The sequence below is a fragment of the Bubalus bubalis genome, chromosome 11 (genome assembly GCF_019923935.1).
Source record: "Bubalus bubalis isolate 160015118507 breed Murrah chromosome 11, NDDB_SH_1, whole genome shotgun sequence".
NCBI classification, from domain to species: domain Eukaryota; kingdom Metazoa; phylum Chordata; class Mammalia; order Artiodactyla; family Bovidae; genus Bubalus; species Bubalus bubalis.
This window is the reverse complement of record NC_059167.1, coordinates 48,551,056-48,574,865: the sequence shown is the minus strand read 5'-3', so window position 1 is coordinate 48,574,865 and position 23,810 is coordinate 48,551,056. Positions and strand designations below refer to the sequence as shown.

The 23,810-nt window shown below is 38.7% G+C and overlaps 1 protein-coding gene across 2 annotated transcripts in view; it reads left to right on the top strand.

Annotated features, from left to right (window-relative positions):
• PRTG (protogenin) overlaps window positions 1-23,810 on the top strand; it is a 156,826-nt gene that overhangs the window by 121,751 nt on the left and 11,265 nt on the right. For both annotated transcript variants that reach the window (XM_044925046.2, XM_025295631.3), the window contains 7 exons: window positions 4,812-4,907; window positions 5,567-5,753; window positions 6,400-6,527; window positions 12,139-12,309; window positions 20,251-20,433; window positions 22,114-22,234; window positions 23,535-23,700. In XM_044925046.2, coding sequence (XP_044780981.1) covers window positions 4,812-4,907; window positions 5,567-5,753; window positions 6,400-6,527; window positions 12,139-12,309; window positions 20,251-20,433; window positions 22,114-22,234; window positions 23,535-23,700 — 1,052 coding nt within the window. The remainder of the gene's footprint in view (window positions 1-4,811; window positions 4,908-5,566; window positions 5,754-6,399; window positions 6,528-12,138; window positions 12,310-20,250; window positions 20,434-22,113; window positions 22,235-23,534; window positions 23,701-23,810) is intronic.

The following is a 23,810-nucleotide window of genomic DNA, read 5'->3' as shown; positions in this document are numbered from 1 at the left end:
GTGTTTTAGGAAGGAGAGCTTCAATTTTAGCCACAGGTTGACTCCCTAATAAAGACAGACAGGTTAATTTGGCTGAGATCTTGAGCATATTAACTTAAACTGACACTCCAGAGTTAAGTATCAAAATGTTTAGTCAGATATGTGTTAAATTAATTTGGGCTTCCTTTCCTGACCCCTTCATCTTTATATATTGCTAAAGCTTTAGGCAAGTTTAACCATAAATCCATATGTTACCTATCACCCCTGGGATCAGTTAAGAAATTAGCCCTATTGAGGAGTGATTTCTATGCCCCTTGTATTGAGTTTTGAAGGAAGTGGGACCAGCTCTCTCCCCCATTTCTCATTCTCCTTCCCTCACTGGGTTTTGAGGAGGCCTGTGCTGTTCTTTGTGGCTGCTCTTCCTGACTCTGCTGGTTTCCCCTGAAACCACAGAGTTTAAGTCTGCTGAGTCTTTTGTAACCAAGCACCACATACGTGGCAGTGCTTGACTCAAGAAGGCCTCTAACAGGCCCTGGAAATTCGCTCCCTGGGGCATTTCACAACATTGATCCTGAGTCTCTGCTTTGTCCCTTTTGTATCATCACAGGGTCTTTGCAGAACTGTAGAGTTTTATGACTTGTGCTACTTTGCTGAGGTTCCTTATGTGTGCACTTAACTGTACTTAACATGTTGGTCCTAAATTTTATTTTTTTATTCTGTATCTTTAATTTTGTTAATTGTGCAACTGTTCTCTGTTTTCTTTCTTAGCTGGTAACTTGTTGCCTGGTTATGGTCATCTTATGGGCTTCCCTGGTGTTTAATGATGAATTTGCCTGCCAAGCAGGAGATGTGGATTTGATCCCTGGGTTGGGAAGATCCCTTGGAGAAGGAAATGGCAACTCACTCCAGTATTCTTGCCTGGGAAATCCCATGAACAGAGGAGCCTGGTGGGCTATAGTCCATGGAGTCGCAAACAGCTGGACATGACTTAATGGCTAAACACCAACAGTGCTCATCTTAATGTTATTTGAGGTCTTCTGGTCCTTGGGTCCCCTCTTAAATTTACAAAAGTAGATGAGATGAAATTTCTAGCAAATTGACAAATGAGAATGAGCCAGGTTTTTCCTGGGGTCTCTGGATTCACAAACCAAAATAATACAGTGACTAGATTTTAAAATTGGAGTCATATTTTTGTAGCCTAAGAGAGAGGAATACATGGCAAATGCAAGCGGCCCACAGCTCAGCTTGGTCCCCAGCCTGGTACTTCTTATTTTTTAAAGTAATATTCTTTATAGAGCATGAAGAATAGATCACATGTGAACAAATGTGAATGGATTTTCCCTTTCCTTTACATTATTTTTCCTACCTAGTATGTCCTAGTGGCTCAGACAGTAAAGAATCAGCCAGCAGTGGGGGAAACCCGGGTTCAATCCCTGGGTTGGGAAGATCCCCTGGAGAAGGGAATGGCAACCGACTCCAGTATTCTTACCTGGAAAATTCCATGGACAGAGGAGTCTGGTGAGCTACAGTCCATGGGATTGCAGAGAGTTGGGCACGACTGAATGATTAACACACACAGTATATCTTAAAAAAATTTTTTCTACTAAAATAATTTCCAAAATTATCCTGGTTCATGTTTTATCTTTTTTGTGTGGATAGAAAGGAATCTCATTTACTCAGTGTATTGAATACTTATTTGCCTGTCTGTGGTTTACCTTTACCTGGCCTCACATGGACTTGAAGGGGAAGGAGCCCAGCGCTGGAGGTGGTTGCTCTGGCCACGTGGATGGTTTCCGGGGGGCCTCAGAAGACCTGCCTCTCCTGGTGTAGGGCTTGCTGGCGTCTGTGCTGAGTGGGTAATAGCCAGGTGTGGGGTATGTTGGGAAACCACCTGTGTTCTCTCATCTTCCTAGGACATTTAAGCTGCTTCTGTCTGATCAGCAACAACAAAAAAGGTTAATTCTGGGTTTAAAACTTGGGGTAAGCAGCTCACTTTTTTAAAAGAGGAAAATGAGGAATCAATTTTAGGGCTAAAAATAAGTAACCATTCCAGAGAGGTGTTTATGAAGTGTTGGTTGACTGTTTGCACAGTGGAAAAAAGCTTAATCTCTCTACCTCTACTCATAACCCTCAACAAAAATCAGCTTTCTAGGCGAGTTAGCTATATCTGTCTGGCTTCGGGAGAACGTGAGCTGCGTTCGCCAAATGCTGTTTCATCCTTCCTTTTCTATGTCTCGTAACTCCTGGCATAACACATCACGCTCAGGAGGCTGTCCTAAAGGTACTCTTCTAATTGAATAGAGACAGGATAAAGCAATATGTTTGAAGAACTTCTGCAGAGAGGTGATTGAGTTGCATTTGTACCCATTCACAGGGAGAATTTGTAATGTGGGTCTCTGGATTCAGTTGACTAATGAATACAGCAATAGGAAGAAAGAAAGAAGAAAACCGATTCAAATTAAGTAGCCACTGATCTGAACAGAAGCCTTTTGAATCTTAGAATTTCAGTGCTGAATATTAGAGATCATTTCAGTGATGAAACTCAAATGTGTTTATGTTTTCTGATAATTATATATAAAATTTGAAAATTTCTGTTTTAAAATGCATTATCAGAAGACATACTTACTGTGACAAAGGCACTTGTATTTGTGTAAATTTAAATGCCCTGTATTTTTGTCATAGAAATATCCACAAGTTCATGGTTCAGCTCTGTGTGACATTGGGCATGCTACTTAACACTTTTGTATGACAGTTTATAAAATAGGAATAACAAACATATGTCTTACAGTGTTTTGTTTAAAAGATATTCTCTATAGGATGGTGAAATGTTAGTCTTCTTACCTTTCTATCTAGAAAGTACAGAAATGTTCTAAGTTGTGTAAATTTTTCTTGTGTAATTTAGTCAGAACAGAAATAAAAATTTTATGTTTTAGGATATCCTTTTAATGCATTTAATATTAAATATTAAAATGCATCCATTTCAAAAATATTTATACAAAGTCTTAAATTACATTGGAAAATTTAGTAAACTTCACATCTTGTTTTAGGATTTTAAATGTTTGAATTCAGTGTAGAATTATTTTTATTATATTATTCTAAGGTTTTTTCACCCTACTAAGGATGATTGTTTTCCTTTGTGAAATTCCTATGGATTTATTTATATATGTTATTATTATTTAGATAATTATAATGTAGAAATACATTAGAAATAGACTTGCCATATGACCCAGTGGTCCCTCTTCTGGGTATATATCAAAAGGAAATGAGATCAGTACCTCAAAGAGTTATCTACATCCTCATGTTCTTTGCAGCATTAGTCACAGTAGACAAGCTGTGAAAACAACCTGAATGCCTGTTAGCAGGTAAATAGAAAAAGAAAATGGGGCATACACACACACACACATACACACACACACTGGAATGTTATTCAGCTTTTAAAAAGAAAGAAATCTTACCATTTTCATGACTTAAATGAAATAGAGGACATTATGCTAAATGAAATAAGCCAGAAAGACAAATATGACATGATCTCATTTATATATGGAATCTAAAATACTTAAAACTCTCAGAAGCAGAAAGTGGAATGGTGGTTACCAGGGGTGGGGAAAATGGGGAGATGGCTCGAGTTTCAGTTATGCAGGAAGAGTAAGTTCTGGAGGTCTGATGTACAATACAGCATGGTGATTGTAGTTCTCTATGATGTATACTTGAAATTTACTGAGAGTGTAAATCTTAAATGTTTTTACCACATATATACATACACACACAAATGGTTAAATAGTGAAGTAATGGGTCTATCTGTTATTTCACTAGATTATAGTGATCATTTCACAATGTATACCCATATCAAACATCAAGATTATATACTTTAAATATATATAATATATAAATTTTATTTGTATATTAAACAACTATACCTCAATGAAGATGTGGGGAAGAAAGAATTACATTATTTTTGAATAATGTTTATTTTTGCCTTAAGCAAGTATTATTCTATAGGTGTTATCATAAACACTAACATTTAAATGTATTTATATCATTAAGCTTCATAAATATCTCCTAAAGTATATTTTTTAAAATTTGTAACCACTTAATTCCTCAAAAACCTGAAAAAAATTTTTGTTTAATATGTATGAGAATCCCAGGGCTGGGGGAGCCTGGTGGGCTGCCGTCTATGGTGTCTCACAGAGTCGGACACGACTGAAGCGACTTAGCAGCAGCAGCAGCCTTTTAGTTTCTATATTGTGATAGTTAATAATCTCCAGTAGAGGGAGCTCCAACTCATCTTTCTTGATAAATACAGCTCTCACCTGAAATGTGAATGTGAGGAAAGGGCATAGGATGAAATAAAGTTAACACATGGATATAAACATTTTCAAAGGTACTAAAGAATGACAGCTGTAATTCTTAGGGGGAAAACAATCTCAGTTTGATTTCCATGCTTTTAAGTTAACTACCATCAAATAACTAAACAGAAAACTATGTAGCTTAACCACTTGTAAGGAATCCATCAGTCAGCCCAAGGCTTTTAAAATCAAGAATCTATGTCTGGTCAGTTGAGGAAGGGAGAAAACAGTGGTGGTAATGTTTTTGTTTGAAGTAAGGTTAAATAAAGTAAAATTTTATTAATTGGTATTATTGTGACTGTCTAGTCACAATAGCAAAGGTGAATTGCTGAGTCATTGTGTAGGACAAGGAGAGAGAAAATTTTCATTTTATTTAGAGCTTTTACTCATTCAGAATATTTTAAAACCAAAATCTAGAAGATCTGTAGAACCCTTGTTCCCATCTAGAAAGCTGGACCTAATTATTACCTGTTGGTTTCTTTACAGACCCGAGAAGAAAGTATCATGTGAGGCTGCTGGGTTACAACAGCATAGAAGATGGCTACCAGGCGGATCAGACAGTTAGCACACCGGGATGCGTGTGTAAGTAAGAGCCGCAGCAGCTTGTGTCACTACGTAAGACTCATACTCTTTTTTTCTCCTCTTCTTTCTTTAAATTTAAGTCTCTTTACTACTTGGATACCTTGATGGTTTTATTACTTTTGTATCTTCCAGGATACTCAACATAGAATTTGGAACCAAGTACATACTCAGTAACTCTTTGAGACTTGTTTAATCATAAGAACCTGTTTTAGTTTTGCATGCAAAAGATCATTAGAAATTAAACTAGGAAAATAACCCTGAATACCTACATATATTTTCTTTTATCTCCTTTAACCTTGAGGCTAATTGTTTTCTTCCAGTTGCTATTCAGTTTTATTGCTACTGAAAGCTGTTTGGTTTTACTGCTACTAAAGAGGATGTCACTCTAGTTTTTAAGTCTACTGCTGGCTTTCTGAATATTTTTGGCTGGTAGCTTGACTCCTCTGTGCTTCTGTTTTGCATTTTAAGTATTGATAATATTTAATTCCTTATCTAACTCATGAAAGAGTCACTCAGGTTTGAACAATGTATCTCTATACCACTGTGAACCTTTGATGGAATGAAGACCTAAAGGGTGGGGTGTTAGGATTTTACCATTTTATGACTTTCTGTATTAAATATTACGCCATGTGGCAAAGTAACATTGTCTTTTTCAATAGCTGTTCGTGACCGCATGGTTCCTCCTCCACCACCACCCCACCATCTCTATGCGAAGGCTAACACCTCATCTTCCATCTTTCTGCATTGGAGGAGGCCTGCATTCACCACTGCACAGATGATTAACTACACCATCCGCTGTAACCCTGTTGGCCTGCAGAATGCTTCTTTGGTTCTGTACCTTCAAACGTATGTAACTTTTATTAATGGTTGTTTTCTTTGCTGTCCTCCCCACTCACACTTCCTTCTTTACCATCTTGAGCCAGCTTGAGCTTCAGCTGTAAGCAGTTGTCTCAGGACCTATTTTATGTATACAGTGGTGGGAGATTTCATCTTTACATATTCAATCTGAGAACCACATTTTTTGAAACTGAATTTTCAAAAATGATTTTTTTTTTGTTTCCCTAGACTCACGCAGCAAAATTAGACAAACTATCAATATTAATGACCTTCAATCAGCTAAACTTAGCATTTTTAAAGAAAGAAATGAGACAATTTTCAGATTACATCAAAAAATAAACCTAGTTATTCTGTTTGCTAGGTTATAGTTAGAAACCCATAAAATGCTTTAAAGGAATGATTTGACTTCCAGTATTTCAGAGGAAATCCCTTTGATTTGGGACATATTTATACTCTTAATTTCCTAGTTTCCTCTTGGAGAGGCCGCTTTTAGGCTTATTTCTATAATATCAAATATAGCATTTTAACAGTCAAATTAGATTCCTAATTTTTTTTAAATGAAAATGAAGAGGTAATAATAACAATAACCTATATTGATTGGAAATACAATCTTTTAGAAACAACATACTAACAATTTTATTGCTACTTATTATAGATCAGAAACTCACATGTTGGTTCAAGGTCTAGAACCAAACACCAAATATGAATTTGCTGTTCGACTGCATGTGGATCAACTTTCCAGTCCCTGGAGCCCTGTTGTCTACCACTCTACACTTCCGGAAGGTAAAGAAAGCAACTCCTTGTGGGTTTTACCTACATATTTGATGTGTGTGTGTGTGTGTGTGTGTGTGTGTGTGTGTGTGTGTCTCACTTTGAAGAAGAATCTACCCTGGTTGCCACTTACCAGTCTACCTGTATATATTTGTGTTGCTTCTTAACTTTTGAAGTTTCTTTTCCTTTATTATAGTAAAAACATTTTTCCTCTCAATGTGTTGCACAAGCAAGTGAACTTAAATTTAGGGTCATTTTAGGGGGTGCTACGTTTTATAAGAACAAGTATACTGTACAAGGCTGCACCCAGGCAATTTAAAATGGAAGTAAGTAAATAATGTATTTAATGATGTTGTTGTTTAGTTGCTAAGTCATGTCCAACTTTTGCGAACCCATGGACTGTAGCCTCCCAGGCTCCTCTGTCCATGGGATTTCCCAGGCAAGAATATTGAAGTGGGTTGCCATTTGCTTCTTCAATTTAATGATATTAGGAGGCCATTTTAGAACCTAATGTGAGTAGTAGCTTGATGCTGTGCATAGTACAGTATACATGATACCTGACTGAGCACCAATTCTGTAGCTTACCTATAGCACTTGCTAAAATGTTTCATGTCTCTAAACCTGCATTTCCTTTTTCTGGAAAAAAAATTTTTTTTTAATTATTTATTTACTTGGCTGCATTTGAGTCTTAGTTGCAGCATGTAGGCTCTTTTCCAGTACACGGGCTCTCTAGTTGTGGTGTGGGCTCCAGAACTCGCAGGCTCTCTAGTTTTGGCATATGGGCTTAGTTGCTCTGCTGCATGTGGGATCTTAGTTCCCTGACCAGGAATCTAACCCACATCTCCTGCATTGCAAAGTGGATTCTTAACCACTGGACCACCAAGGAAGTCCCAGCGTTTCCTTTTTTTAAAAAAATTAACTTTTATTGGGATATAGTTGCTTTACAATGTTGTGTTAGTTCCTATTGTACAGCAAAATGAACCAGCTCTACATATACATATATCCCCTCTTCTTTGGATTTTCTTCTCATTTAGGTCGCCACAGAGCATTGAGTAGAGTTCTCTGTGCTACACAGTAGAATCTTACTAGTTACCTATTTTATACATAATTAGTGTATATATGTCAGTCCCAGTCTCCCAATTCATCCTACCCGCTCTTGCTGCTTGGTATCCGTATATTTGTTCTCTACATCTTTATTTCTGCTTTGCAAACAAGTTTATCTGTATTCTTTTTCTAGATTTCACATATAAGCAATGTTATATGATATTTGTTTTTCTGATTTACTTCACACTGTATGACAGTCTTTAGGTCCATCCACATCTCTGCAAATGGCATAATTTCATTCCTCTTTATCTTTGAGTAATATTCCATTGTATATATGTACCACATTGTATATATGTACCATTCTTCGGTCAGTGGACATATAGACTGCTTCCATGTCCTGGCTATGTAAGTAGTGTTACAGTGAACATTGGGGTGCATGTATTTTTTTTGAATTATGATTTTCTCTGAGTATAAGCCCAAGGGTGAGATTACTGGGTTATATAGTAGTTCTGTTTTTAGGTTTTTTAAGGAACCTCCATACTGTTCTCCATAGTGGCTGTATAATTTACATTTACTACCAACAGTGTACGGAGAAGGCAATGGCACCCCACTCCAGTATTCTTGCCTGGAAAATCCCATGGGCAGAGGAGCCTGGTAGGCTGCAGTCCATGGGGTCGCGAAGAGTCGGACATGACTGAGTGACTTCACTTTCACTCTTCACTTTCATGCATTGGAGAAGGAAATGGCAACCCACTCCAGTGATCTTGCCTGGAAAATCCCAGGGACGGTGGAGCCTGATGGGCTGCTGTCTATGGGGTCGCACAGAGTCGGACACGACTGAAGCGACTTAGCAGCAGCAGCAGCACAAACAGTGTAAGAGGGTTCCCTTTTCTCCAAACCCTCTCCAGCATTTATTGTTTGTAGATTTTTTGATCATGGCCATTCTGACTGGTGTAAAGTGATACCTCATTGTAGTTTTGACTTGCATTTCTCTAATAATCAGTAATGTTGAGCATCTTTTCATGTGTTTGTTGGCCATCTGTATATCTTCTTTGGAGAAATGTCTGTTTAGGTCTTTGTTCATTTTTTGATTGGGTTGTCTGTCTTGATATTGAGTTGCATGAGCTGTTTATATATTTTGGAGATTAATCTCTTGTCAGTTCATTAGCAAGTATTTTCTCTCATTCTAAGTTGTCTTTTCATCTTATGATTTCCTTTGTTGTGGAAAAGCTTTTAAGTTTAATTAGGTCCCATTTGTTTATTTTTGTTTTTATTTTTGTTACTCTAAGAAGCGGGTCAAAAGAGATCTTGCTGTGATTTATGTAAGTGTTCTGCCTATGTTTTTTTTAATATTATTTTTATTTATTTATGTGGCTGTGCCAGGGTCTTAGTTGTGGGATGCGGGATCCAGTTTACCCCACCGGGGATTGAACCCAGGCCCCCTGCATTGGGAGATAGCGTCTTAGTCACTGAACCACCAGGGAAGTCCCTGTCTATGTTTTCTCCTAAGAGTTTTATAGTGTCTGGCCATACATTTAGGTCTTTAGTCCACTTTGAATTTATTTTTGTGTGTGGTGTTAGGGAGTTTTCTAATTTCATTCTTCTACATGTACCGGTTCAGTTTTCCCAGCACCACTTATTGAAGAGACTGCCTTTTCTCCTTTGTACATACTTGCCTCCTTTGTCATAGACTAAGTAACCATAGGTGCATGGGTTTATCTCTCGACTTTCTATCCTGTCCCATTGATCTGTATTTCTATTTTTGTGCCAGTGCCATACTCTTTTTTAAAAATTTTAACTTCTTAGTTTGTACTGGGGTATAGCTGATTAGCAAACAATGTTGTGATAGTTTCAGGTGAAGAGCAAAGGGATTCAACCAAACATATACATATATCCATTCCCCTCCAAACTTCCCTCCCGTCTAGGCTGCCACATAATATTGAACAGAGTTCCATGTGCTATACAGTAGGTCCTTGTTGGTTATCCATTTTAAGTATAGCAGTGTAAATAACCCAGCTCCCTAATTTTCCTATCCTAATTTTCCCATCCTTCCCCCGCAGCAACCACAAGTTCATTCTCTAACCCTGTGAATCTTTTTCTGTTCTGTAAGTAAGTTCATTTGTATCATTTCTTTTTAGATTCCATATGTAAGGGATATCATACGATATTTTTCTTTCTCTGTCTGACTGACTTCACTCTGTACGACAGTCTCTAGGTCCATCCATGTTGCTGCAGATGGCGTTACTTCATTCTTTTTAATGGCTGAGTAATATGCCAGGTACCACATCTTCTTTATCCATTCCTCTGTCAATGCACATTTAGGTTGCTTCCATGTCTTGACTATTGTAAACCGTACTACAGTGGACACTGGAGTGCATGTATCCTTTCAGATCATGTTTTCCTCTGGGTATATGTCCAGGAGTGGGATTGCAGGGTCATATGATAGCTCTGTTTTTAGTTTTTTAAGGAACCTCCATACTGTTCTACATAGTGGCTGTACCAATTTACATTCCTAACAACAGGGTGGGAATGTTCCCTTCTCTTCATATCCTCTCCAGCATTTATCGTCTGTGGATTTTTTGATAATAGCCATTTTGACTGGTGTTAGATGATATCTCATTGTAGTTTTGATTTGCATTTCTCTAATAGTTAGCACTGTTGAACATCTTTTCATGTGCCTCTTGGCCACCTGTATGTCTTCTTTGGAGAGATGTTTATTATAAGTCTTCTGCTTATTCATTAATTGGGTTGTTTGTTTTGATGATGTTAAGCATCATGAGCTGTTTATAAACTTTGGAAACTAATCCCTTGTCAGTCACATTATTTGCAAATATTTTCTCCCAGTCTGTGGGCTGTGTTTTGGTTTATTTATTGTTTCCTTTGCTATGCAAAAACTTTTTTGAGTTTAAATAGGTCCCATTTGTTTATTTTTGTATTTATTTCCATTATTCTGGGAGACAGATTGAAAAACATACTGCTCTGATTTATGTCAGAGACTGTTCCGCCTATGTTTTCCTCTAAGAGTTTTACAGTGTCTGGTCTCACATTTCCATCTTTAATTGATTTTGAGTGTATGTTTGTGTATGGTATTAAAGAATTATCTAATTTCATTGTTTACATGTAGCTGTCCAGGTTTCCCAGCACCATTCATTGAGGAGACTGTCTTTCCAAGAATTTGTAGTCTTGCCTCCTTTGTCATAAATTAATTGACCATTTGTGCATGGATTTATTTCCAGGTTTTCTATCCTGTTCCACTGATCTGTATTTCTCTCTCTGTGCCAGTACCATACTGTCTTGATTACTGTAGCTTTGTAGTATAGTCTGAAGTCAGGGAGCCTGATTCCTCCAGTTCTGTTTTTCTTTCTCAAGATTGCTTTGGCTGTTTGGAATCTTTTGTTTTCATACAAATTGTAAAAATTTTTGTTCTAATTCTTTGAAAAATGCCATTGGTAATTTAATAGGGATTATATTGAATCTGTAGATTGCTTTGGGTACTATTATCATTTTCACAATATTGATTCTTCCAATTGAAGAACATGGTGTATCTCTCCGTGCTTTTCCTTTTCTCTAGAATGAGGGTGAATGTGTAGATGATCTCTAAGATCCATTGCAGCTCTTTTTTTAATGATGTTGAGAGAAAACAATGGATATTTATTTAAGTGAGCATTGGGCTGTTTTGCTATGGTTTTGACAATATTCCATATAGACATGTGCTCAAATCCAGCTCTTCACATCTTTAGCTCATAGTGAACATGGGATCAGCTGAAATCCCAAGACTTCCCTACCTTTTGTAGATATAAGGTGTTAGTCTAAAGTCTGTTCTATAAACACACTGATTCACAGCGTTTGGAGAATAACTGAATATTTCAGTCTCAAAAGTATTTTCTTGAGTGGCTTCCTGCTGCTACTGCTGCTGCTAAGTCGCTTCAGTCGTGTCTGACTCTGTACAACCCCATAGACAGCAGCCCACCAGGCTCCACCGTCCCTGGGATTTTCCAGGCAAGAACACTGGAGTGGGTTGCCTTTTCCTTCTCCGATGCATGAAAGTGAAAAGTGAAAGTGAAGTTGCTCAGTCGTGTCTGACTCTTTGCGACCCCATGGACTGCAGCCTACCAGGCTCCTCCGCCCATGGGATTTTCCAGGCAAGAGTACTGGAGCGGGGTGCCATTGCCTTCTCTGGAGTGGCTTCCTAGATCAGGTTAAGTATACATTATATGCATTTTAGTAGTAAGTGTAGAACTGTAAACCTTTCTAGTTGTCAGTGTGGCAAAACAGTATGAAGAGCCCTAAAAATGCTGACAACTTTTGACTCAGCAGTTCCTCATCTACTAGGAATCTACCATGTCCTTTATATTCTTTTTAATGCTTTAAACATAATAAAAATAAAATTAGCCTTGTGGTAAAGAAGAGAAACATCATATTTTGGTGTATCACTAATGGTCTGTGCAAGCTGTGATTTTGAGATGTTTTTATAGCAGCTGCTAGTGTTTCTAACTCTCATCTGTAGCTATCCAGGTATTTGAGTAACTTAGTGACCATTCTTGCCTAATAATACAATATTTTCTGCTTGTGTACACAGCACCAGCAGGCCCACCAGTTGGAGTGAAAGTGACGTTGATAGAGGACGACACTGCTCTGGTTTCATGGAGACCTCCTGATGGGCCAGAGACAGTTGTGACGCGCTATACTATATTGTATGCATCCAGGAAGGCCTGGATTGCAGGGGAGTGGCAGGTCCTCCATCGAGAAGGTAAGTATAACCAGAATTTACCAAAGGGCACGAGAAGTAAGACTATTAATGATAAGGAAACAAAGGGAAAGAGGGATCTCGAGTTCATTTTGAATTTATATTTATGAAGTAACAAATGACTAAGGATTTTGGTTTTATTCTAGGGACATTGGGAAGCCATTGACACACTTTAAGCATGAGCATAATTCATGCTTTAGAAAGCTCACTCTGAGTATTGTGAATAGAAGAGGTTTGGTAGAGGAGAAGTAGGGGTAAGAGTAATGCAAGCAGACTAGAAAATGATTGCTGTGGTCCAAGAAAGAGAGAAGCCTAAATTAGGTGGTGAGGATTGAGATGGAAAGGAGAGAGAGGTTGAAAGACACTGAGGAGGTAAAATTAACAGGACTTGGTAGCTAAAGAGGGAGAGAGAAGATAAGAAAGAAAGAATTGTTACAGATACTACTGTATTTCCTGTGGTTGTGTGTCTTGTACTAGAGTAGCAAACAATGGTAGAAAACCTGGTTTAATGGAGAAGACCTTTGTACAACTACTAAAATGGTCCATGTGCAAATAAATTGACCCATATAAATACCAGACAGTGTCTACTTAAGTACAGGGAAAAGTTGATTAAGGCTTAGGAACATTGAATTTAAATTTTTTCATACCAACTGTATTTTGCCTGAGAAAAAAAATGAATTCTGGAACTCAGTATTCTTATTCATGCTGTTATAGTATGTCCTTTTTAAATTTTTCATTTGGACAAGTCCCACAAGTTTTTGGATGGGTCATCACATAAATATTATAGTTTCATTATTTTGATACTTAAAAATTTTTTAATTCAGATATAGCTCAGCTGGTAAAGAATCTGCCTATAATGTGGGAGACTTGGGAAGATCCCTTGGAGAGGGGAACAGCTACCCACTCCAGTATCCTGGCCTGGAGACTCCCATGGACTGTGTATTCATGGAGTCGCAGAGAGTTGGACACAACTGAGTGACTTTCACTCACTCATAGTTGATTTTGATACTTTCTTAATTCAGACATGCATGCTAGGAAAAGAACAGTTTTCCAAGCAATTAAAAGCTTAAGAAGAATTTTGAGAAGGAAATTTGTTGGCTATCTAACACTTTACAGTGCCAAGTACTTCCACATACATTTTACCTTTTAAGGGGAATATTTACCCAATTAAAAGAATATACTTTAAGATCGCTTATGTGGATTAATTAATATATAACACTTTTGTAACTATAAAACATATACATGGTAACTGTAGCTGCTGCTGCTAAGTCACCACAGTCGTGTCCGACTCTGTGTGACCCCGTAGATGGCAGCCCACCAGGCCCTGCCGTCCCTGGGATTCTCCAGGCAAGAACACTAGAGTGGTTTGCCATTTCCTCCTCCAATGCATGAAAGTGAAAAGTGAAAGTGAAGTCGCTCAGTCGTGTCTGACTCTTAACGACCCCAGGGACTGCAGCCCACCAGGCTCCTCCATCCATGGGATTTTCTAGGCAAGAGTACTGGAGTGGGGTGCCAGTGCCTTCTCCGGGTAACTGTAGCTAGTAGTTGTATATTCATACACTAAGCACGTGCCCCAATAAGTAATGATTTCCTAGTTACTGAACAGCCTGGAAAGTAATAAGTACCTGCTAACAATACAGTTTTGTATTTTATCCATTGCTGCTGCTGCTGCTAAGTCACTTCAGTTGTGTCCGACTCTGTGCGACCCCATAGACGGCGGCCCACCAGGCTCCCCCGTCCCTGGGATTTTCCAGGCAGGAACACTGGAGTGGGTTGCCATTTCCTTCTCCAGTGCATGAAAGTGAAAAGTGAAAGTGAAGTCGCTCAGTCGTGTCTGACTCTTCGAGACCCCATGGTCTGCAGCCCACCAGGCTCCTCCACCCATGGGATTTTCCAGGCAAGAGTACTGGAGTGGGGTGCCATTGCCTTCTCCAGTTATCTATTGCTAAATAGCACACCACTCTAAAATTCAGCCATTTGATTTTCTCACACTCTGGGAGTCAGCAGTTAAGCCTGGGATCAGCTGGGCAGTTCTTGTGTTGGTCTCTCCTGAGGTCACTCATGAGGCTCTAACCATCTCAGAGTTTCAACAGAGTGCGGGTAACATAAAAAACATGAAGAGATTTCCAAAATCAGGGAGCAAGGGAGTAGGATGTTCCATGTACAAAGAATCAGACCTCTGCCTGATTCACATTTGCTAACATCCCACTGGCAGGCAAGCCCATACTTAGCTTAGTGTGGGTAGAGACTGCCCACAGGTATGGAGAGATAGAGGCGTAATTTGTGCAGGACTCTTCATCCTACAGCTGGCTACCATATTCTTAAAATACATAATTCAGTTTTCATAAATTAATTCCAAAATCATCTCTTGACACATTTGTCCAAGTGACTAACTTGAGGTAATAAGTGTTATTTGTAAGTACTAATAGAAGAATTTTAATCTCATGAGCACATACTTCCTTTACCTTTTTGTATGTACCTACCTGAAAAGAAACAGTACTTTGTTTTGGTACTTTGTATTGCATTCATTTGACAGTTTCAGACAAGGCTCAGAAAGCAGTATTTTTGCCTCACTGATGGCCCAATAACCATCAATGGATTGTAATTGGAGGTTTTTACTTCTTCTAACTATATAATAGTGCATGGAGAGGAGAGAATCCATTTTTGCCATAATGCTGCTTCTGTAATTTTAAGAAACGTTACCAGTGAAAAACTTTTTTGTTAAATGTAGGGAACCTTTTTCATAGCTAATGCTAGTAATTTGTAGTGAACAAAAAAACAGTATAAGTAAAATGTAATTGAGGTTTTTTTTTCAGAGAGAAAAATACAAAGAGTTTGAGTTGCCTACTTCTAAACAAAAAGCAAAGAATATAACATGGCATTTACAGAAAAAGAAAGCAAAGTAGTCTTGTAGTACCCAATTATGGCAACTTTGGGAAAAGGTAATGGTGTAGAAAAATATGGGGGGAAAAGGGAAGAATATCAGTATCTCTTTCATATATACCTGTTAATCATCTTATACATATTATGTTTTTACACATTTATGTGTAATTCACATGTTTATTACCAAGTAGAACAAGTTTTTTTCGTTAGTCAAACATTTAAAAAGTGTTCCTGGTGACCATATATTTGTGGCTAAAATGGGATGTGGTAAAATGGTGTAGAATAAATGCAGGGTGAAAGTATGCTTGTGTGTAATGTAAAGTGAGTCAGAAATGACAGCCTTCACCTTCCTGATATGTGGTAGATTAGCACAGAGTACTCAGTTATTTTAAAATCTACAAGGCACTGTAAGAAATCATTCTCAACTATCTACTACAGCAGTTTCTTCATAGATTAGTTTCCCAAGATGATAAAGATACCTTGCTTCCAAAATAAAAGTTCCATAACTAAATAAGTTTGAGAAACATTATGTACTATTTCCTATTAAGAAGAATTCCTTTCCTTCAATAAAGGAGTTCATCTAACAATATTTACTGAATAAATTGGACTACTGATATTAAGAACCTATTGAATTGTTAAATATTGAGGGATTGCTATGTGTCAGGGTCTCTTCTAGGCATTGGCAGTACCACAATGAACAGAACAATGGCCCTTTCTTATTAGAGCGTACGTGTCAGATAACAAACAGATGTGTTCAGGTAGTGTCATAAGTGCTATGAAGAAAGCTACAGTAATGGAAAGAACAAAGCGATGCAGTTGGTGAGTAAGTTCTTTTGAAAGAAATGGCATCTGAGCACAGCCATATGGATATCTGGGGGAAGTGCAGAGACCCTGAGATAGAGGTGTGCTTGACATTTTAGAGGAACAACAAGGAGGCCAGGGAGGCTAGAATGAAGGGAAGCATAGGAAGTGGGAAATGAGATGGGGAGGTAGCCAAGAGAAGATCTTGTAGGCAGACTTTTTGGACCATAGACTTTTTCTAAGAGGGATGGAAGACATTGATATCATTGACATTTTGAAAGGATTTCTTTGTCAGCCTCCTAACAGCCCACCTGAAAAATTGACTCTAGAGAGGTAAGAGTTGAAATTGGGAGACCATTTAATACTCAGGTGTCCGTGTGAGAGTTAGTAGGGGTTTGCATGCTAAGTTGCTTCAGTCGTGTCTGACTCTTTGCAACCCTATGGACTGTAGCCTGCCAGGCTCCTCTCTCCATGGGATTCTCCAGGCAAGAATACTGGAGTAAGTTGCCATGCCCGCCTCCAGGGGATCTTCCCAACCCAGGGATCGAACCCATGTCTTTTATGTCTCCTGCATTGTCAGGCAAGTTCACAGTGATATTAGGAAGGAAGGTAGTAAGAAGCTATTAGAACATAATTTGAAAGAACGGTCTCCTCAATTTGCCACAGGTTGATGTGGTGTGTAAGTAAAAAAAGAGAAACAAAGTTGATGGAGGAAATCACAGGTTTAGTTTTGAGCATAGTACATTGGAGATGCCTGTTAGATGTAAGAGAGGTTGGGTGAGCAGTGAGAGTTAAGTTCATAGGAGAGGTATGGACTAGGGATATAACTTAGAAGTCATCTGTATGGAGATGATGTTAAGACTCTGGAATTGAAAAAAATCACTTAGTGTTGACAGAAGAGAGAAAGGTATGAGATTGCATTCTGAGGCTTTTCTTCATCCACAAAATCTTACCCTTTGCTTTTATATTTTAAATGAACATTCCTTTAATAACAAATGGCTCATATTCTAATGTAAGTTCAATTGGTATTTACTGAGAGTTATCGTGAACAAAGCATTATGCTAGCCATCTTCAATTGTGCAAATGTGAAAAAAGTTTTCTGTCCTCCAGAAAGGAAAGAGGGAATACCAGAGGTGAGGAAAAAGACTTCCTTTCATTGATCATATACATTTGTGTCAGACGCTTGTCCATGGTAGTTTATTTAATCCTGGACTGCAAGGAGATCCAAACAGTCCATTCTAAAGGCGATCAGCCCTGAGTGTTCTTTGGAAGGAATGATGCTAAAGCTGAAACTCCAGTACTTTGGCCACCTTCATGTGAAGAGTTGACTCATTGAAAAGACTCTGATGCTGGGAGGGATTGGGGGCAAGAGGAGAAGGGGACAACAGAGGATGAGATGGCTGGATGGCATCACTGACTTGATGGACATGAGTCTGAGTGAACTCCGGGAGTTGGTGATGGACAGGGAGGCCTGGCGTGCTGAGATTCATGGGGTTGCAAAGAGTCGGACATGACTGAATGACTGAACTGAACTGAACTGATAGTAATTATATTAGGTGGGAATTATTGCCCCCATGAGGAAAGTATAGTTCAGTGACATGTCCCAAGTTGCAAATTACTTAGTTGGTAACATGCCAGGATTTGATCAACATTGATCCAGCGCTGAGCCCATTACTCTGTCTGGTTTGTGAAGCTCCTAGTCGAGTTAAAGATTCAGATGCATATAAAAGGCTAGAGATTGAAATAATCATGCCAACTAGAATTGAGACTGTTTGCTGAAAGAATACAGGGACAGTCAGATTACTTTAGTACTTGGGCTTGACTGTGCTCATAAGGAAGACTTTCTGTGGAAGAAAGGGGAACATGTGTACACACTTACACACATAGCTCATCCGCTTGCAATGTTTAAATTAAGTGAATTTTAATTTCAGGTAGTGATTGGTTTTGCCAAACGCTCTCTAAAATTAAATGTATGATAATGATAAATTGGAAGCAATTTACTTATATGTCTATCTGTGAAGAAATTGAAATTTTCTTCCTCCTAGCTAATTGTAACATGTCCCGAACATTGTTGTTTTTTAATTCACCTGCCTAAGAATATTAACAGTGGAAAGACTCTTCCTGGTTCTAAATAGAGGTTGGTTTGTTTATTCAACAGTTGTGTGCTCAAATAGCTCACACTCTCTCCAGGCCAAGTTGAAACCAGAGCACAGGAAAACAAACCACCTTTAGCTCCTCAAATTTCCACTTGGTACAGCTGCCTCCCTCCATGTGACCTGCAGAGGCAGCCTCTGAATCATGACCTCAGCTCTAAGATCAGGCGCATTTCACTTGCATAATGAAATATACTACTGTAGCAAGTGCACTAGAGGAGCCAGCTCTGAGCTGGTGTTGAGTGAGGACTACCAGCAGTTGTAAGCTCTCTAAAACTATTTTAAGGGTGCCCTGCATCACAAAAAATGAGAAGAAAGCACCATAAGGAAGCTAGGTTTCCCTGTGAATATCCACCCACCAATGTAGTGCAGGAATAGCTTCCTGGCTGAATTTCTCTTATATCTGTTTTCTTAACATTAGGGCTAGTTCCTAAGGTGAGAGCCCCTTTGTAAGAAAATACTTAAATGCCATGGCAGGACAAGAGCAGAAAGACCCCTCAAGAAATAGGAGTGCCCAGATAGGAATCCTCGGAGAAGGCAATGGCACCCCACTCCAGTACTCTTGCCTGGAAAATCCCATGGATGGAGGAGCCTGGTAGGCTGCAGTCCATAGGGTCGCTGAGGGTCGGACACAACTGAGCGACTTCACTTTCATTTTTCACTTTCATGTATTGGAGAAGGCAATGGCAGCCCACTCCAGTGTTCTTGCCTGGAGAATCCTAGGGACGGGGGAGCCTGGTGGGCTGCTATCTATGGGGTCGCACAGAGTCGGACATGACTGAAGTGACTCAGCAGCAGATAGGAATCCTTGGCAGTCATGCCATCAGAGGAGATACCCTTCAATACCAAAGATTATATATAAATTCAAATGATAACTACTTATGGAGAAAAGTAGATGCCAGCCATGTTGCTAGTGGTAATTTTGATAGTTAATCTGGGGTTAATCTAGTTAATCTAGATCTTCAACCCTCTGAGGTTCCTATATAGCTTTGGCATTTTCTGACCTGTTTATATTCAAGAAATCTGAAAAAACAATGAGGACGATGAAAAGCATATTCATAGTTACAGAAATAATTGTGTTTCTAATTTAAGAAATAAGAAAAAATCATCTATCACAGTTGCTGTAGTGGTTTAAACATTTCATAAAGGAAACAAAAAGACAGCTCTCATCCATTTCCTGGCAGTCCAGTGGTTAGGTCTCGGTGCTGTCACTGCCGTGGCCCAGCATCAATCAGTAGTCATGGAATTAAGATTCAGCCAGCCACAGGTGTGGCCAAAAAAGAAAAAACCAAGAAGTCTCACATTGGATTTTTTTTAAAGTGGATGTTTATATTTTTGACTGTGCCGGGTGTTAGTTGCAGCACGCAGGATCTTGGTGGCATCATGCAGCATCTTCCATTGCACTGCTCGGACTCTCTAGTTGTGAAACTCAGGCTCCAGAGCGGACAGGCTTCAGTAGTTGTGGTGGCTCAGTTGCTCTGTGGCATGTGGGGACCTTAGTTCCCCAACCAGAGATGGAACCATATCCCCTCCATTGCAAGGCAGATTCTTAACCACTGGACCGCCAAGGAGGTCCCTCACATTGGATTTTAAAAATCTAATTGTGGAATCTGAATTTTTTGTGTCATTTTCTCTTTACCTATGTTTGAAATGTTCCATAATATGTTTTCAATGCTATTTATATCCATACCTGTGTAGAGAGTAAAACATAATATATATATATATATATGTTTATTTATATTTTTTAGCAAAAAAAAGTGCTCCTTTTAAAATTACAAACAAAAATATATGCAGCTTTTACAAGCTACTCTTAAAATTACAGTGAAGGATTATATATGGGCACAGTGTTAAATGAAAACTCTAAGATATAAAAATACGTGTAGTAGATATGTACTCACACATGTATGGTACACACACACAAATACACCAAAATGTTAACAATGGGAGATTGTTATTTTATTTATATGTATTTTTATTTTACAGGTGTTCTACAATAAATGTGGTGCTTTTATAATCAGAAAAATACTTTAAAAATAAAGGATCATGAATGTGTGAAAGAGTGAATAAAAGATACAGTTTATTTAATTTGTAATTGATGTATTTATAGGAGCAATAACCATGGCTCTGCTGGAAAACCTGGTGGCAGGAAATATATACATTGTCAAGATATCTGCATCCAATGAGGTAGGAGAAGGACCCTTTTCAAATTCTGTGGAGCTGGCAGTTCTTCCAAAGGAAACTCCTGAGTCAAATCAGAGGCCCAAGCGTTTAGATTCTGCTGATGCCAAAGGTCTGTATGCTGCCATAATCACTGATTTTCCTAAAGAAAATACCCGTGTTTTTTTCTAGCTCCCCTGTGCTTTATTTCTGCTCCTACTTTGGCCATGTCCCTGAACCCACACTCAGCTCCTTGAATTGTTGCTTGTGAGGTTCACATGATGTGAAGCTGCATGGCTCTGTCTGCTGGAGACACACTTAGCTCGGAATTTCCTGCAGTTTTCGGATCACTGTGTCCCAGTAACTTCTCCTTCCAGCTGTGCACCCACCAAAACAGATGAACCATACTACCCATGAAGTCCTGGGAGTAGGCGTCCAGGGAGGTCCATGGAAATAAACAGCAGTGGTAGTTGCGGTGTTCAAGCGAAGGGAGCATGATTTTCATCAAGAGTTTTCACCACACACACACACACGTGCGCGTGCGCACACACACACAAACCAACAACAAACAACCTTTCCAGAGAGAAAGTTGTTTCTCTCCAGAAAATAGTTGGAAAAAATATCTTTAAAGAGCCATTGTCGCTCCAGTCAGGGCATCGTCCTTCTGTTTTGAAGGAAACTGGGGCCCCTGTGGGAGAATGCAATGGCACCCCACTCCAGTACTCTTGCCTGGAAAATCCCATGGACGGAGGAGCCTGGTAGGCTGCAGTCCATGGGGTTGCAAAGAGTCAGACACAACTGAATGACTTCACTTTTACTTTTCACTTTCATGCACTGGAGAAGGAAATGGCAACACACTCCAGTGTTCTTGCCTGGAGAATCCCAGGGACGGCAGAACCTGGTGGGCTGCAATCTATGGGGTCGCACAGAGTCGGACACGACTGAAGTGACTTAGCAGCAGCAGCAGGGGCCCCTGTGACTAGATGCTTCCTTTTCTTCCTCCCTGGGGAGGTGTGCCTGTGTGGTGATGCGGGGTGTGGCAGGGACGGCTTTAATGGAGGAAATACCAACTGAACTGGGCATGATTAAGGGCACTTAGTTCTTCAGAGAATAGCCATTCAGTACTGTGTATGTCTTAAGGGGAACACTGGGGAGGAGAGAGAGAGAGAGAAAGGAAGGGCAGTCAGATTTAAGCTCAGGAAGGAGGTAGCCATAGTAGCTGCCATATCATCGGGGAAAGCCGAGGGCAAGGCTCATATGTGCTGTTAGATACCTTGCTAGTCAAAGTGTCCAGGGACCAGCAGCGTAACTATCTCCCAGGAACTTGTCAGACATGCAGGATTGCATATGGGTTTTACCCTAGACCTCGTGAATCAGAATCTGCATTTTAACATATCCTTTAGTGATTTTTGTGCACATTAAAGTTTGAGAAGCACTGTTATATGAAAATACATAATGAAAACTTATCTTCAATATACAGATCTGCTTTTAAGGTAATATGACATGAAAGGTATCTTTGGCCCATCAGTGAACATCTTTGCCATGTGCCTTTTAGCATTATAAATTTTGAACTGATGTTCATATTTGATATAATATCTAGAACTCATATTTAGAATCTTCAATATGAGAAGATAAGCCAATTTTAAGTTCCCTGATAAAAGAGTAATACATCTTTTTTGCTTAGACACGGATACTGTCAAAAGTTTTCCTATGAAAGGAAGACAAATTATTGAAAAGGTAATATCTAAGAATTATGATATATGGGGTCACTTATTTTTTTGATTGATTCTGATACATGTACTTCCCCTTCTAGTTTATTCAGGCTATTACCATCTGGACCAAAAATCAATGACTGGCATTGCTGTAGGTGTTGGCATAGCCTTGACCTGCATCCTCATCTGTGGTCTCATCTTGATATACCGGAGTAAAGCCAGGTGTGTTTCCATTGCTAGAGATGTTGAGGTGATTAACATTTACATTACAGTAACCACAGAAACAAAATCAAGTGCCTGTTAGAGGAACTGGGATTTTCGCACTTAAAAATGAATGTTTTATTACTTGAGTTCTTGCAGCTAGAGAGATGTGCTTACTTTGGAAGATTATTCTCTCACCATTTGAAAAAAATTGCTGTGCCAACAAAATATTCTTAAATGAAGACCTAGTTTCTTCATTTTCTTGGTATTTTGAGAAACACAAAGTATATCCTTTGGCTTTTTTTTTTTTTTTTTAATGACGTGCTTAATCTGATGTATCTCCTGATTGGAGAATTCCTTACTGCCTGGACTATTTTCATATTTAAGTAGCCTGAAATGTCTGAGTCACTTGAGAGCTCTACCCTCACCACCACAGGACACATGGTTGGATTCATGGTTGGTCTGGATTCTCCAGACGTGGATTAAAAGAAATGTAATACCTGGGGATTAGTTCTCTATAAACTTTGTCAGGCAGTTTTATCTGTGATTTTGACTTCAGCTAAATTCTCAGCATTCAGGGAATTTGTCTGTTTCTAAACTTTTATATTTTGACTTTTGCCTTCATTTATTTTCTTAAAGTTCTCTATTAAATTAAAAAATTGCTGTGCCAACAAAATATTCTTAAATGAAGTCAAATACACATCGTTTTTAGGTAATCTCCATCAGTAGACTCTCTATTGTTAGAGGTTTTTCAGAGTTTATTCTATATGTTTTTGGTACTTGTGCATAGAAACACACTATGCAGAAGTGTGTTTCATTTTACTGTTCAATTTTCTTGTTTCCGAAGAACTTTTTAATGAACTCTTTCTGTACACATCTTTTTAGTGATGCCCGGATCTTGCAGAAGTGCTGCTATAAATTTGTCATCATTAATTGTTCTGTTAGTGTGAAAATCTGCAGACCTGAAGGAGAACATGTAGATTTTAAAATTTATAATTTATACATAAATTATAAATAAGCAACAATAATTAATAGTACTTTGTTAATAAATATTAAGGTTTTTACTAAGTATTTGTAAAAAGTAATTTTATATATACAGACATTGGGGCCAAAAAACAATAAGAATCTTACTTCCATCATAAAAGTTTGCATCAGTGAGTTGGAGTTAAAATCTAATCATTTCCAAGGATATTTGATAAACAAGCATTAAGGAAGTCCATTGTTTGCAAAGTTGTGAATGTCCCAGATTTCACCAAGTTTGGTACATTTGCCTTTCTCTTCTTGTGGACTTAAAAGATTTCCTTTTCATTCAATATTTCAGGAAATCAACTGTCTCCAAGACAGGCCAGAATGGAACTCAGCAGTTACCTCGTATCAGTGCCTCCCGAGCCAGTGGAAATGACGTGGGGAAGAACCTGGAAGGAGCCATAGAAAACGAAGAGTCATTGATGCCAATGATCATGCCAAATAGCTTTATTGATGCCAAGGTACTCAGCTGACAGGCTGTTGTGCTGCATAATCTTTCCCACCATTCATCTTCTCTTTATGTGTAAAATCGTACCAAAAAATTATATGTTAAATGTATTATGTCCATAGG